At 35.5% G+C, this 16,349-nt stretch overlaps 1 protein-coding gene across 1 annotated transcript in view; it reads left to right on the top strand.

Moving 5' to 3' along the window:
• Window positions 1-16,349, top strand: part of LOC149803827 (protein lin-54 homolog) — a 113,547-nt gene that overhangs the window by 76,900 nt on the left and 20,298 nt on the right. Inside the window, exons 9-11 of the mRNA XM_089953645.1 lie at window positions 4,056-4,150; window positions 7,427-7,617; window positions 10,745-10,920. Of these exons, the coding sequence (XP_089809771.1) occupies window positions 4,056-4,150; window positions 7,427-7,617; window positions 10,745-10,920 (462 nt within the window). The remainder of the gene's footprint in view (window positions 1-4,055; window positions 4,151-7,426; window positions 7,618-10,744; window positions 10,921-16,349) is intronic.

Raw genomic sequence — 16,349 nt, 5'->3', positions numbered from 1 at the left:
ATTGACTGTAAACCTTACAACCTTTCAGAATAATTCTTCAGATTCTTCTCAGTCAGATTGTCAACATCACAGGTCATCATGATGTCCACCCTTTCTTCTCAGTCAGATTATCAACATCACAGGTCATCATGATGTCCACCCTTTCTTCTCAGTCAGATTGTCAACATCACAGGTCATCATGATGTCCACCCTTTCTTCTCAGTCAGATTGTCAACATCACAGGTCATCATGATGTCCACCCTTTCTTCTCAGTCAGATTGTCAACATCACAGGTCATCATGATGTCCACCCTTTCTTCTCAGTCAGATTGTCAACATCACAGGTCATCATGATGCCCACCCTTTCTTCTCAGTCAGATTGTCAACATCACAGGTCATCATGATGTCCACCCTTTCTTCTCAGTCAGATTGTCAACATCACAGGTCATCATGATGTCCACCCTTACAATAAATTAATCTCTTTATGAATTTCTTCTTGGAGTTATGTTTTACTGCAATTTAAACTGTTCTCTTTATGTTTCACTGCAATTAATCTATATACTCTTGATGAAATATCTTTGCAAGAAGTGTTAAGGAAAATTGTGTGCATTTGATCTGGTTAACATTTGAACTAATTTTAAGGTTGGTATGAAAGTCTACATAAAAAAAAAATGATTGTTATTGTTGGATGATACACTTTTTCTACTTTTCAATTTCAAAATCGCTTTTGCTTTTGTAGCAGCTAAATCCCAAACTGTAATAGTATTCTTGTTAAAATTGGCGTTTACCTCTGGCATTTTGAACATAGGCAAAGACTGGTCGCATGGTCACGTGATATATAAATAACACGATGTAGACTGTTGTAAACTTTCTACTGATTTGCATCATCATACAAGAGGCTGTTTTAAGATTTTGATTGGTGATTTAAGTTGTATTTAAAAAAGGGAAATAAAATTGTGTTAGTTGCAGAAAATTTCAGCTTGAAGCATTTCGTACAGCAGCACTGTAATTATAATAATTCTATCCAGTTTTACATAATCAAGTAATCAATCTTGTGTTTAAAATATTGTTGGTACAGGTAGACTTTCATTACTGGTATGGTCCCATTTTGGGGTTTAACCGCTAAGGAAGGAAGAACCATGATAATTAAAATAATATTTGAAAAATATATCATCCAGCAGACTTTAATACAAACACTACTGGTCTTATGCCTACTATTCATCCGATCACATTCTTTAGGACTTGCAGTGGGATTTTAATGGAAAAAAATCCAATAAAAATACTAAAATCTATGAAGGGATTAGCAATATAAAGCATACAAACAGTTTAATTCTGCGAACTGTATCTACATATATACACTTTTTGAAAATTCAAAGAATTTTAGCCTCTCACAAGATATCAGTTATTAATATTGGAAAATATGTAATTTTAACAAAAAAATACTCTGTATATTTTCATTGGTTGTTAAATATTTGTTTTGCCTGCATTAGTACAATTACTCTATATAACAGTGATTATTAATCGGCCTTTTGTAAAAATACTTATCCTATCCTGCTTAAATTAATGTCCCCTCCCCCATTTAAGTATAAACAAGTGTTTACCTTTTACTTACACATATTCAGTGAAAGAATTCTATTAAGACAGACAGGCTACATACTTGAACTTGTTAAATTTTATGAACTCGGGATAAATGAATAAAATGCACTAGGGGTCTTATGAAAATATCACCCTTTTCTTAATGGTCATACACCATATATATCTAGTCACAGAATACAATAATAGTGTTTTAAACTTATTTTAGTATATCTGTTCAGTGCCTAGTCAGTATTTAAAAAAATTCTTTGTACTGGGATTTTAGCATATTCTACTAAGGATTTATGTAGTGATATGAGATATTTGCTTGCAAACTTGGACTAATTTATATTTTTTTAGTTTATACATGTGATACAATCATGGAACATAGTTATGTACTTCAGCATTCATCATTTGTGGACTAAACGATCATTCAACAAAAGTTAGACATGTAGACTAGTTAAAGTGAGTGTTGTGTATAAATAATTATCAGTTTGTTTTGTGTCTATACTGTTGTACTAATGCACATGGAATTAGCCAATTTGTGACAAATTTTAACTGCAGATCCAGGTAAGTAGCAAAAATAAATGTATTTCATACAGTTTTCTGTAATTATGTATAGTTTGCCCTTTTATGCACAGATTATGCTTTTTTGCAACTTGTACTAGTAATAATTACACTTATACCTCTCATGAGGGATGGTATGTGTGAACCTGCAACTAAACAGTTCCAGTTCACATTTAATACAAATTCCCTTTGATCGGGGTACCTGGGTAACCGATCGTTAGGATTGATGGTACCCGGCAGAAGTGTCCTAAAATGTTGACAGCTTTAGCACTCATCAAGTTCCAACAAATATTGGGGGATATGAATTCCTGGAATCTGCCTGTTTACCTTATGATATACATACACCACTCCCTTTATAACTTATGCCCTGATAACTCGCGAACCACTTAAAACGCTGGATCAGGCATGGATCCCATTTTCATTTTTTTAAGCCAGAAAAAAACAAAAGAATTATACCTGTTTCTTAAAACTTGAAGAGAGTCATGATCAAAATTGTTAACTGATATGTTTAATAGCCTAAAACAGTTGATAGGACCTCAGAATTTTAATCAACATTTTGAAATTTTCATCCTTTAATAAGAAGTCATATAAGTGGTTACATTTTCTTTCCAAACAACATTCTTGTACACTGTAAGTAAAAATATTAAAGAAAATTTTGAACAATGAAAATACCACTTACGCCTAGTGTAGAAAGTACATTATTACTTAAAAAGCAATTAAATAATTTTTGTTATGTGAAATTTGTGTTTTTATTCTCTTTTAGTTCCTTTGAAGTGTAATCATCATAAATGCAATGTGTATTTCAACGTAAAATGTGTCAATCTACCATAACAGCTATGTCTGCAAGCATTTCTCTGAGAACCTAATTAAGTGCCAACCATGTTTTGATAACTGACTTTTTGAAGTATTTGTTATAGTGTTGCACTGAATTAAAAGCTGGCCTCCTTTGTATTATTAGGTTAGATATGTCTTTTGAATCAAATAAAGGAGGTGGATTAAAAGAAAAGTTAAAAGGCATGCACATCTTACAAACTTAAGATATAGGAGCACCGGTCATTTGTTGGGTGAACTCACTTCATGGTTCAATCAAACACTGTTAAAAATATTATTGTGTATGTAACATAATCTGCCTGATATTAACCAACACATTCATAATGGTGATCAAAGATAGCAAGGCAACCAAGTGAAATGAATACTTCGTAAAATAAAGAGCTTAGTTTCACAAGTATGGACCATTGTGGGCAAGTGCGTTTCATAGAATACCTGAACTGGCACTAAGAGATATCCTCAAGGATGATAAGAAGTTTCATTATTACTTCAAATGAAATCACAACATCAATAATGTTCTAATTAAATAAAAAATTGAGTTTCGACGTAGACAGTAAATAAATGTTGCATCTTTTTGAAAAAAAAGGAATCTTGTTTGGTGGTGTATCAACAGTTAGTCTAGTTCCCTGCTACCAGACTCCCTATTTGGCAGTATACTGTTAAATACCACTCTGGGAACCAGACTCCTCAACTAAACAAAAAGCAGTGACATAATACATAGATGTTCTCACATACATGTGATGGTTGCTGAAACTAGTTGGAATGATCTTTCACATGTTAGACCTTTGAAAATAAATGTTATCTATGTAGAATAATGAACAACTTCATGAGAAATAGAGCATTATTAACAAATTTATTGATGTGATTGTAAAACTTTGATTCAGTCATTAAACAGCCCAGTCCCCTAACTCCCCTTTGTGGTTTTCTCAGTGTTTAAGCAGATTTTTTTCAATTTTTGTAGGTCCCTCGGTAACTCCTGCCCTGGCTTATAGTGTGGTCAATGTTTGTGGATCCTGTTGTGCACGAGTTATCGAGGTTTGTGTGTACTTTTTTCAGGTGTTACAGAAAGTTGAAAACTGGGTTTTCTCAAGATGGTAGTTTTTTTTTCAGGCAAAGGCAGAGATGGAGAAGCCAATAGAAAACATAACAAAGGCTGCAACTGCAAGAGGTCTGGCTGTTTAAAGAATTATTGTGAATGTTACGAGGTAGGACTTCTCATCCCCACTGTTTAAGTTTAGGTTACAACAAAATGTAGGAAAAATATGAATCATTTTTCTAATGGGAATTGAAAAAATGAATAGCTTTAATGTTTTTGAGGTAGTTTTAATGTTTTTGAGGTATTCCATTCAAATTCTCATGGTCCTCAAAATTTCAGTTCTGCTTATGCTGAAAATTACAGTAAAACCTTCACTCTCAGCGAATTTGAAAACTCATGATTAAACCCACAACATTTCAGTTGGACCAGATGATATCCACTATTGAAACACTTACCTGACATAGTTCTAAATACACTGCTAAACATTTTCAGTAAAATTTGGAAAATTGATACATTCCTGCGGTTTTGGTGAGAAGCTACAATGATACTAGTATCCAAACACGGAAAGGATCATATCAGCACTTTCAACTGTCATTAACAATCTGTATTTGCAAAAGCATGGAAAGGAATAATAAATTATACACTTCTCTAATATCTCGTATTCAACAAACTAAAATCAGACACACAATGTGGAGTCAGAGACACAAAATAGACCATCTTGTCAGAAATGAAGCATTTATTAGAGAAGCTTTTAAAAAGAAACATAATTTATTTTTTTTTCTTTCAAGAAAACTTAAAATTATTATATTATAACCATTTTGTATAAATCCCGGAGCAGAAACAATAAACTTCTTTAAAATCAAGCCACCAGTGCTTCTCTCCATTTTGGTGGAAATTCTGTTCTCTGTTTGTCCCTTTCATCATATTTATTAATAGATTTTCAACCTTTTTTCCTGTCTTCTGTCTTTCTTCTCTTAACTCATTCGGCCCCAGAGGATTTCGTCGTTTTTGTCTGAAATGCACGTAGGAAAGAAATTGTTTGGGCTATTTCTGAATACATCGTAATACATCAGCTTTCAAAAGATTTTCCATGAGACTAATGCCTAGTTGTATTAGAAACATCATTTTCCATTGGTTATTTTGCTTGCACATGAGCAGAAGGGTAAAAGTTGGATTTTTTTATTTAAAAATTTGGCTTAATGGACCCATCATTTTCGATGGAGACCACTCTTTATTCCAAATGCCCACCTTATCCTAGTTTTTGCAAAGGTTCACCTGTCTGTGTGCCGTTCAGACCGGTCTGCCTTAGATCTGAGGACAAAAGGTCTGAAGTCCAGACACAAAATCGCATTCTGACCACAAGCAAATTTTGGGTGAAAAAAATACGGGTCCAAAAATTGATTTTTACCCTCAGTATTTTGTAGTGCAACTAGAACTTCCAGATTATTTGGTATTGTTGTAGAGCTATATCTGTCTGCTTTTTTGTAATGCCACCCACGTTGGTGTATCTTAAATGACCTTGATGCTGCAGAGCTTGGAAATAGGGTACAGTGTCATCACGCCTACTGATGGGATTGGGGCCGAATCAGTTATAATGATGACACCCCACACAGAAATGATATTTGACATTTTAATTACACTAATATGCTTGTTAGGCTTACAGATCTTAATTAAATTATCAGGTTTGAATAGGGCAGTGTGAATACACTGTTAGACCGATGACTACTGAGTACATTTGGTGTAGGACTTTGTTTTGGATATTGCAGCAGAAGTCTTGTAATTATAATGAGGAATTCAAGGATAAAATGGTGTGCAGTACTAATTTCCTTTATCTTATAATTTGCATTATAATTGTTACAAATATTCTAATTTTTGTTCGCTAACATCAGAAAATTTCTTGTCTGATTGGACAAGATTTTTAGTTTCTTCTTTGGATACGTTACCCAATCATAATACCCTAGAAGAACTACCACTGCCTTGCAAAACCTGCCGTCCCTGGTACTACTGTTAGCTAAATGGAGCTAAAATTTTGTCTGCCGACCTATTTGGTAGTTGGGCAGTGATCTCCATCCTCTTACGTATAAGACTTGTTGGCAGTGTAAGAATATCCCAGTTATTACTTCTGCTCATGCCATTGGATTTGGCAGGGGGGATTTTCCCCTTTTGAAGCTGCATCCTGACATATGGAGTCTCCTCCAGTCATCTTACCTAAAAGTTGTCTCAGTACCTTAGGGGACTGGAGGTATCTCCGGGGTAAGGTGATGTATCTTCCTCCACCTATTTTCCTAAGGTTATATGATTGGGTAATGTATTCGAAGAAAAACCAATTTCAGTTTTTCCTCATAAAATATTTTTCTTTGAAAATACTTACCCAATCATAATACACATATACCCTCCCAGCTTCCCCCCAGTTTCATCCATAGGGGCATGCCCTCCACTCCAGTAATAAGTGGGATATTCTTACACTGTGCTGCTAAGTCTTATATATATATATATATATATATATATATATATATATATATATATATATATATATATATATATATATATATATATATATATAAGGGGAGATCACTCTGCCTGACTGCCAATTAGGGCAGTAGACAATTTTTAGCTCCCTGTAGCTAAAAGTTGATTTGTGAGGTAGTGGTAGTTCTCCTGATTTCTGATTTCTTATGATTGGGTAAGTATTTTCAAAGAAACATATTTCACTAGGAAAAATTCATTTTCACTTGTCCAGATCATAGTTTCACTTGTCCTTGGGCGGATGGGCTAGCCATCAATGTCATGTCCTGCCATTTACAGGTGATTCATCCCTTCCTTAAAAATTTAAATTGGATAGCCCTCACACAGAACATAAGAACGCTTTAAGTTACCACTGTGTGCTTATATAATTGTGACATGTCACCATCACTATGGATTACACTTCTGACAGTATAGACTCAGTCTTTAGAAGTAAATGAAAATGATCTCATGAATTATAAACTTGAATATTGTTACATGCAGTATATGTTTATGTTTACCTAATTTACTTTTCTTTAAAGTCCTTTTTTTTATAACATGGTGGGAAAATGAAAGAATAGTCAATAATTTGACATGTAGACCTCACATTTCTTCTAACATGAAATACAAATATAACATACACCGGGAAATGTGAACAAGTCCAATTTTTTGTCTAATCAGACACATTTATGTGCTTTTCTAGTATTTCTGCTAATTAAATGATTATTCAAGGGCTTATATATATTCCAGTATTGTATAATGTGATGTGAGAAGATAAATATGGTGATGGTAGTAATTCAGAATGTTCGGTGTTTTATATTGACCTCACCAAGTAAAATTTAATAAGTGATGTGGCCTTTGTGAAGGTTTATGCTTAATTCTAAAACAAGCCTTAGAAAATGCGAACCTCAGGTGAAAAAAATGGGACTTTTCTATTTTGCAGGCCAAAATAATGTGCTCGAGTTCCTGTAAGTGTGTTGGTTGCAAGAACTTTGAAGAGAGCCCAGAAAGAAAGACATTGATGCATTTAGCAGATGCAGCAGAAGTTAGAGTCCAACAGCAGACTGCTGCTAAATCTAGACTGTCCTCACAAATATCTGATCTTCCCTCCCGGCCCCCTCCAACAGGGGAAAAGTAAGTATATACAGAGATGATGATGATGATGACTGAGACATGAAAAGATGCGGAGTAACACCTGGCTCAGACAAACAAAAATACCAACAGCAATTGCTTATGCTGCTGCTACTATTACTACCACTACTTACCGTATATACTTACTTATAAGACAAGTCAAACTGCAAACTGCACAGACCCCGATTTGCTGGCGCACTATCATCAGATCTGGGTCTGAGCAGTTTGTGATGAGTAATGAGTAGAACAAACAAGTTATACCCTGATCTGCAGGTGCATTGTGCTAAGATAGAGCAGGATCTTTGTTGTTTGCAATTTGACTTGACTTACAAGCAAGTATATATGGTATAAGACTGCTCCTGTGGCCTAGTGGTTAGAGTATCCACCTTGGAAGCGGGAGGTCATGGGTTTGAACCCTGGCAGAGTCATACCAAAGACTTACAAAAGTGGTACTAACAGCTGCCTCACTAGGCGACCAGCATTAAGAGGTTAGTGTTACTACTGGTCGACCTGGTGTCAGGATAATGTGACTGGGTGGGACATGATGTTACATGTCTGCGGCATGATGCCCCAGTGCTAGACATCACTATAAACTGCCACACTACAGACATCATAGTGATATGACTGAATGTTTTTTAAAGCTACCTTAAAAATCCTAATCGCACACACATATATGGTATAATAGTAAGACAAAGTTGCTGCATGGAACTACTTAACGTGTGAGTGTTACTTAGTCTTGGTTCTGTGCATAATTCATGTCTGCTGCATATACAAAATATACCTTACCTTACATTTAAACTTTTTATTGATACCATTAAAATAACTACAAAATAAAAAGTAAGTAATAATTGTGCTGTAACCAGTTTTTTATTTTTATTTTATTGACGTCATTGAAATAACACCAAACAGAATAAAAAATAAGCAATACTTGTACTGTTGCCAGTTTTTTTTCATTCATTGACATCATGAAAATAACATTGCACAGAATAAAATGTAATAATTGCGTTGTAACCAGTTTTTTTATTTATTTATTGACATCATTAAAATAACACTGTATAGAATAAAAAGTAAGTAATAACTGTGCTGTAACCAGTTTTTTTTTCATTCGTGGATGTCATTAAAATAACACTGCACAAAATAAAAAGTAAGTAATAATTGTGCTGGAACCAGCTTTTTTAAAATTTGTTTTAGCTGGTGCAATTCTTTACTTTTATTAATTCTAAACCACAAAAACCAACACATCCAAAGTCTTAGACAGACACTAATTTTGGCCATGAGCATTTGAAAATACAGATGTATAGACTTAATTTAGTGTTAGATGAATTGCTTAATTACCAATTGAAACATAGTATAAATCACACAATTTTCATGCAGAAAAAAATCTTAGTAAATTTAGGGGGAAGTTGAATTTGCAGAAATAATGTTCATAGTGAAAGCTTGCAGATATGCTGATTATTTCAAAATTGCACAAATTTATTTCACTAAAATATGATTTACATTAATTTAGGTTTTTTTTTCCTTGGCAACTGTTCATTGTCCTTATCCTATCACTCTTTGTGTATAATTTTATTTGTCATAAATTTTTTTCATCTTCAGTAATATTAGATGGACCCAGACCCATTTCACTAAGGATTTGCAGATTTGGTTAAGGAATACTGGACTAGTCCAGTGTCCTTATATGAAAAATGCCTTGTGTCAGGTGTTTAATCCTGGAAAGCACAATTTTTCAAAAGTAAAACCTTTTGATTTGTGCTTTTCTTAAGCAGTTATGTTACAAGTCAACTGATATTATTGTATTGAATCACACCAACACACACATTGACATTAGACTGAAATGAGTTTGTCCCAATTTTTGAACTTTGCTGGAGAATCATAAGATGATCAGTTTCATTTGCTGATTAAAATGTCTTACTGATTTGGATTAGTTTGGGCAGTAATCAAATCCACCTGGTGATCATTGTCAATCTGTAAAGAAGAAAAGATGAAATTTTCAGCAAAAACAGTGCTGCATTTATTTCTGTAGTATTATACAGGGAGGAAAAAACATATACTCAAATGTCCAAAATAAATTCTAGAGAGGAATTGTTACTTGAGCATGAGGAATTCAAATCTCATTATAGAAGTTCAAGTTGTATTTCTAATAATTTTTGCAATAAATATTCATTTTTACAGAATTATATACTTTAAATCAGCCGTTGTTGAGTCAGACCAAGGCACTGATTGCTAGTTTCCTTGTTGACTAAAATTAGCATACAAGAAAAATTGTTGAAAACCATGCTGCAGTCTTACCCTGCTACAATGACTGATTAAAAGCAAATTATGCTTTAAAGCTGTGTTGTTACCGCAGAAATTAATAAAGTCACAGTGTGGGTACCTGTGCTAATGATAGTGTTAGAATTTCTTCACAAAGCAAGAAACCACTTCATGTATTTGTGACCCATTTTACTTGGCATAGACCAGAAGAACTTATGGGAGGCCAGTTGTGTCTTTCATCATTCTATGACTGTCCATCTGTTAGCTCAAGTTTTTATCACTACTCCTTCTAAACCTCTTGGAGGATTGCTGTTTCTCCCAAGGTATAGTTGATCCTAAGGAAATGATTAGACTCTGAGTGGTTATCTCCCTTTACTTCAAGCACTACAGAATCATTTTAACAGAAATGCTCATCATAGGTATTTGCTTGTATATTTTCTATGAAACTATTTTATGATTTTTTTTTATTATTCTTTTTTATTTTTCAGTTCTCTGTTAAGATATAAAGAGAAGAACAGAATTTACATTTATAATGAAAAGTTCATGTATTTAGAGGGATATTAATATTTGCATAAAAAACATGATTATATCCTGCAAGTTATATAAATCCTTTTGATCATACTGTGGCATTACCTAAACCCTCCAGGCCACCAATATTTCCCATATGTGGATCTAAAAATAATCTCTTAACACTTAACCCACCACACAGACACATTACACAACCATGTAATTTATGTATTCCATCAAACAGCATTGTATTTTATGTATTTGACAAACCTTCCATTTGGTTTTCAATTTTTCTTCCAGATTTTACAATAGGTATCAAATTGCAAATCATTTTCAGAACAGCCTTAATATTGTTTACTTACTGCAACAGGTTACCATACTCTTTCATCACTTCGGAGGTTGTGGAAGCGACATGTGCCTGCCTCATGGCCCAGGCAGAAGAAGCAGAGAGATTGAAGATGCCCCCTGTTGTACAGGAGCGAATGGTCATTGAGGAATTTGGACGATGTCTACTGCAAATCATTGAGTCAGCCAGTAAAACAAAAAGTAATGATCACTTGTTAACCATCACATTAACTAGGGTGAAGGCAAATTTTTATACATGGAAGAGTCTTTGTGAGCTAGTTAGTTTAAAATCCTTCTATTACATGGCCCCTTAAATAAATATATAATAAGGGACAATGTTTTGAGCTCAAGAATTTGAAGTTTCATACCCTGCCCTTGGTTTCCTAAGGGATTTTGCATTTACATTGGCACTTTTAAGTAATCATTGTGTCATTTTAATGTGGATCAGACACCTTCATGGGTTTGACATGTTGGAAGTTAAGAACCAGAAAATGTCAAATTCTATAAAAAAAATTTCCTTGTTAAACAGTGTTATATTCACCTCAGGATACCTGTATTATCAAGACTGTTTAGTTTTATTGATACATTGTCATAGACTACATGAGGGTACCTATCAAATGGAAGATTTCCGATTGGTCAAATGAATGGGAAGATTATCTGATCAAGACCCCAATTAAATTGTAACCAATCAGGTCTCAATATTATGTGCTTTATACTTTTATTAAAGAGGTATTTGTTATGTAAAAATTGGTTAGAAGCAGCATTGGCACTTAGAATATTTCTTTCAAATGCAAGTTAGTAATATATTGTGATAAGTAATTCCTTACCATATATAATATCCACAGGTCATTAATGAATATGCCATTGACTTGAGTGAGCATAATACTGTTTGACCAGACAAAAAATTTAAAATTCTGTAGTTCTTGGCTTATGATGGGGATAACTTGTAAAGAAAATTTCTCCATATTAAAATGATACCCAAGTTTATGAAAAAGTGGCACTCTAAATGCTAATACCATTAAGATAACAAGGGCTAGGTTTGAAACCAGAATTTATTAATTTAGTTTACAAACCTGCTTCTTAATATATTATTAGATAAGCGGCCATATATTTCAAGACTTTAAACCTGCTGTTTCCACTCCAAACATAATATATACATGATCTGGACCATCATGGACCTTTGAAAACATAAGTCACCAAAAATATTTGGTGAGAAAGAAACATTGATTTCAAGGTCAAAATTTCAAAGGTCAGGATCAATCAAACTAAAAGTTTTTATGCATAATAACGTTAGTTATAGACAACATACCTTGATCAAAGTTTGTAAAGGGTTTACACTTCTGGTATAGAAGAAGCATGTTGATTTTTTAGACCAAATGGTCAAAGGTCAGGGCCATTGAGGTTCAAAGGAAGACAGGTTTTGCAGAATAATTTGTTGTGGATTAAGATCATTGACCGGGGCCCTGAGTGGCCGAGTGATCTAAAGTGCTCTCCGTTATGGATCACTGCCATATCACCTCTGTCTGCATGGGTTTGAGCCTCTGATTCAGCCAATGTGGGTATATGAGAAAGCTTGCCAGTAGCTTCTCATGGGTCTGTGGTTCTTTCGGGGTTTTCCCAGGTTCTTCCTCCACCATTAATACTGACCGCCATGTATGGCCTATTGTGTGCTGAAAAATGGTGTTAAACCCTACAACAACAGAAACAACAAAAGAAAGATCATTGACCAAACTTTATGGATGACTTATACTTGGGGTGATAAAGAAACCCCTTGATACTTGGATTATTGGATCTAAATGTGAGCAATCACTCTCACAGTAAGAATAATAAGAAAATAATGGTTTTTGCACAGTAAATTTAGTTCAAGACCGCATAGCGTGATGAAAAGTCCAGGTCATTGAGACCCTTTGTTCAGTAGTCTCCAGGAGTCCAGCATGCTGTACAAATAATGCCTACAGAGAAGACTATTAAACTAAGAAGGCAAACGATGTACTGTTCATGGTACTGTTCTTTCCAATTGTACTGATTTTTGGGGGAATTTATGAGAAAACAGTTGGCTGTTGAAGTTTGTATATGAGGTTTGATAGTCACCAGGTTAAAGTTATGACTTGTTAAAAACGTATATTTAAAAGTTTGCTTCTGTTTGTTGATCAGCATCTGCTTGACATTGTCATTTTCTTTATTCTGTTATAATATTTTTATAGCATTCTTAAAGTTTTGAGGCAAGAATTTGCATTTATGGTTTGTAATATGAATATGGCAATTAATATTTTTGTTTAAGATTCTAATTATGATAGGAAGGAACTATGCATTTAAATTTCTCTCCTGTTAAATAGCATGTGCCTGATGGTTACTTTTTGTACAGTTGAAATTTATTTTGCAATTTGTTCTGAAAATTTTAAGTTAAAGTCATATACATTTACATACATTTGACGAAACTGCATTTTAATTTTTCTTCTGGGCGTTGATTAGCATTTTATTTACAGTATTACATTACCCACTGTTATTGCATTGCAGTATGTATCTAGTGACATTTTTGAGACTCTCTGTTAGTGGTCACAAGACACCAGGTGTTGATAAACTATTATGGCCTATAGTGCCAATCTTAACTTTGCAGTCTCAGTCAGTGTTCATGGATTACCATGTACTTACTTACATATGCCAAGCATCAGATATCAGTCATCAAACTGAGTATTGAGTTGTAACCACTGTTCTTGGGGGTTTGGATTCACCCCTCCCCACCGTTTCTATTCAATCCCTATGCAAAATTGACTTTGAATTTTGAGAACCCTCTAATACCCCACTCATTTCGCTTGAGGACTTCCAACTCCTGGTGGCTACTGAGACACATCACCTTTTCAAAACATGCAACCATTGCAGATCACATGCATGCCCTAGATCTTTCTTGCTGCTTCAGGACTTATCAAGGGAAGGATAGGGGACTACCACTTGATACATCCGGTGCAAAGACAGCATTACCAATCCCTTTCTCCATAGAGAGTCTGTGAATATGCTAGTCTCATCACCTCCCTTGAATAGAGATGGGATGGTGACAAACTAGTCAGGAAAACCCCATTCTCTAGGAAAGTGATATGATAAAACAGCCCAGACTGGGCTAAAACAGCTTGGTGAATAGTAGACTTTTTGGGATGCAGACAAGTTCTTGGAAGAACCAGTGACATCTGGTACTTCTCATCAGTTGAGTTTACCTCTGTTGTCCCACTCAGTGAATCAGGTGACTTCTGGTAAGGCAGTAATGAGGTTTAAATGTAGACTTCTGGTAAGGCAGTAATGAGGTTTAAATGTGGATTTCTGGTAAGTTTAAAATCTACTTAACCCGATCTGACTCTGAAATTGTCTAAAGGCCAAGAAGGGGCCAGACCGCAGAAAGGGTCATCTATTGCCTCTTCTATTCTTTGACCCGTGGTCTTAGCCAATATCTACAGGGGATATTTGTCCATTTTGGTCCTTTAAGCACCCTAAATTGGATTTGAGTGCCTCCAAATCCAAAATGTTCCTTAGGGACCTGGACCTGCCTCCTTGTCAAGGCTGTCAAGAAGTTGGAATGGATCGCTTGGACACTAGTTATCATAGTCTTGCATGCCAACGTTTTAATGGCTGCCTCCTCCAGGCTGTTGAAGGAGGAATATTTGTCTCCAGAAGCTTTGTAGAGCATGTTAGAGTCCATGACCAAGACATCAAAACATTGATTCTCACTGTCTTCATGCTCATTGCAGATCTCCTTCATCTCAAAATGGATGCTGCCTTGAAAACACTTAAGATTTTGTTTGATAGCAGCCAAAAAAACCTTACAGACTGCTGTATGAATGCTGAGATGCTTTACTATGGGGCTGATTCCTACAGTGACCTCTCAGGATTTAAGAGATTAGCAACACTGGCCAGGCTTAACCAGTGAAGAATCACTCCCATTCAAAGTTCTACAGCTCCCTCTCCAAAGCAATTTAAATGGAAACAATCAAAATTGAAAATCAGTCCCAGTTTAAAATCCCTTTCCGCCTATCATTCTTCTAGCAGGAGAACATCCGGAGACCCTTCCCCTTCCTTAAAGAATGAGGTTATAGCCCTAATTAGTAACACCCTGTCCTGTGAATTACCCCTCTTCCCATTATCCCCACATTAAGCTGTTTTCAGAGGCTTGGTCAGATACCTATGATGTATGGGTCCTTTCTACTAAAACATTGGTGACTGGTTTCACTTCTGGGACCCTATTCTTTCAATGACCTTGTTATTTTCCACCAGTCTTCATTGGTATTTATGTGAGAAGAGATGTAGTCCCTTCTAAGGAAGGATGCTGAAGAGAGGGTGAAGAACGCAAGATGTTGTGGATTTTATTCCTGGATTTTCTTGGTTTCAAATAGAGGGGTAAAGTTTCAACTTGTCATTGATTTTACCTATTTTAATAAATTCCTTGTGAAAAAGCAGATCAAGATGAAGACAACCATCTCTGTCAGGATTGCCATACTGCTGATTGGACAGTCTCCGTAGATCTCAGGATACTTACGTTCTCATCCACATCTCTCAGCCCGCAAGATTTCAAAAGTCACATCTTATTCCTTCTTGGAATTGCATTTATGTGAGGATGAACTTTTTCACCTGTCAGTGAACTGCCTGCATTACCTCTGACACAAATACTTGCACTCTTGGAAGGACTGGATGAGAAGACATCTTTGTTTTCTCATCTCTTTTTTGTCTCTACTAGGGACTCTGAAGACTGGTGTACTTGTTTCCCTTAGGCTTTATATATGGTCTCTGTAATTCTTAATTCAGATGAACCTCACAAGGACCCCTTGTCTGTCAGGATCCCATTGGCATCCAAGTTTTATGAACCTCTTTAGTTGGTAGAAAAATCAGGTCAGATTTCTGAAATGGAGTTCTGATTCATGCTTGCAAACCTCACTTCATCCTTGACACTGATGCCTCAGATTCAGGTTGGAAGATGTACCTAGAGGCTGGGGGAGTAGTCCTGCAGTCCTGGTGGTCCTGGAAAGAATCTTCCCTCCACATCAACAGTCTAGAAATTCCTGTTGTTTTTCTAGCACTTAAAGGTGTGTCAACTGCAACAGACAACTGATCCGTTGTAGCATACTACAGGCGTCAAGGCCGCACTCTTAACCTTTCTCTCTTTTTGGAATTTTGAAACCTTTTCTGTTACTAGACCAAAGACTCCAGTGGCAAACCAGAGGACATGAGCTGTGGACCCCTTCAGACTGAGGTAGGATCAATTGCACACCCATCCTTAAGAACTTCCAAGTCACAGCTCATCCTGACATCTCCCCTGTGGCCCAAGAGATCTTTGTTCAATGATCTCACTTACCTGTTGCTCAGTGATAGCAGGAAATGACCGCTGACGGATATACTGTTGCAGCACATGTGATCCTTCGCATACACCACTCCTCAACTCCTCCACCTTCATGCCTTTCTAATATAAAACAATCAATCAGCAAAACCATTTTTTGAACCAGGTTGTTAGATGCATCACTTTGCTAAAAGACAACCAACCTCCAAGGTTTATGGTACCAAGTGGAGAATTGTCTGTAATTGGTGCAGTATAAAATGTATTGATCCTCTGTATTCCTGTTAATTGCTGTTTCCGATTTTCTTTGCCACTT

Source organism: Sinohyriopsis cumingii, chromosome 3 (genome assembly GCF_028554795.1).
Source record: "Sinohyriopsis cumingii isolate HCF-2022 chromosome 3, ASM2855479v2, whole genome shotgun sequence".
NCBI classification, from domain to species: Eukaryota; Metazoa; Mollusca; class Bivalvia; order Unionida; family Unionidae; genus Sinohyriopsis; species Sinohyriopsis cumingii.
Note: the sequence above shows the minus strand (reverse complement) of the source record. Positions and strands in the feature narration are given on the sequence as shown.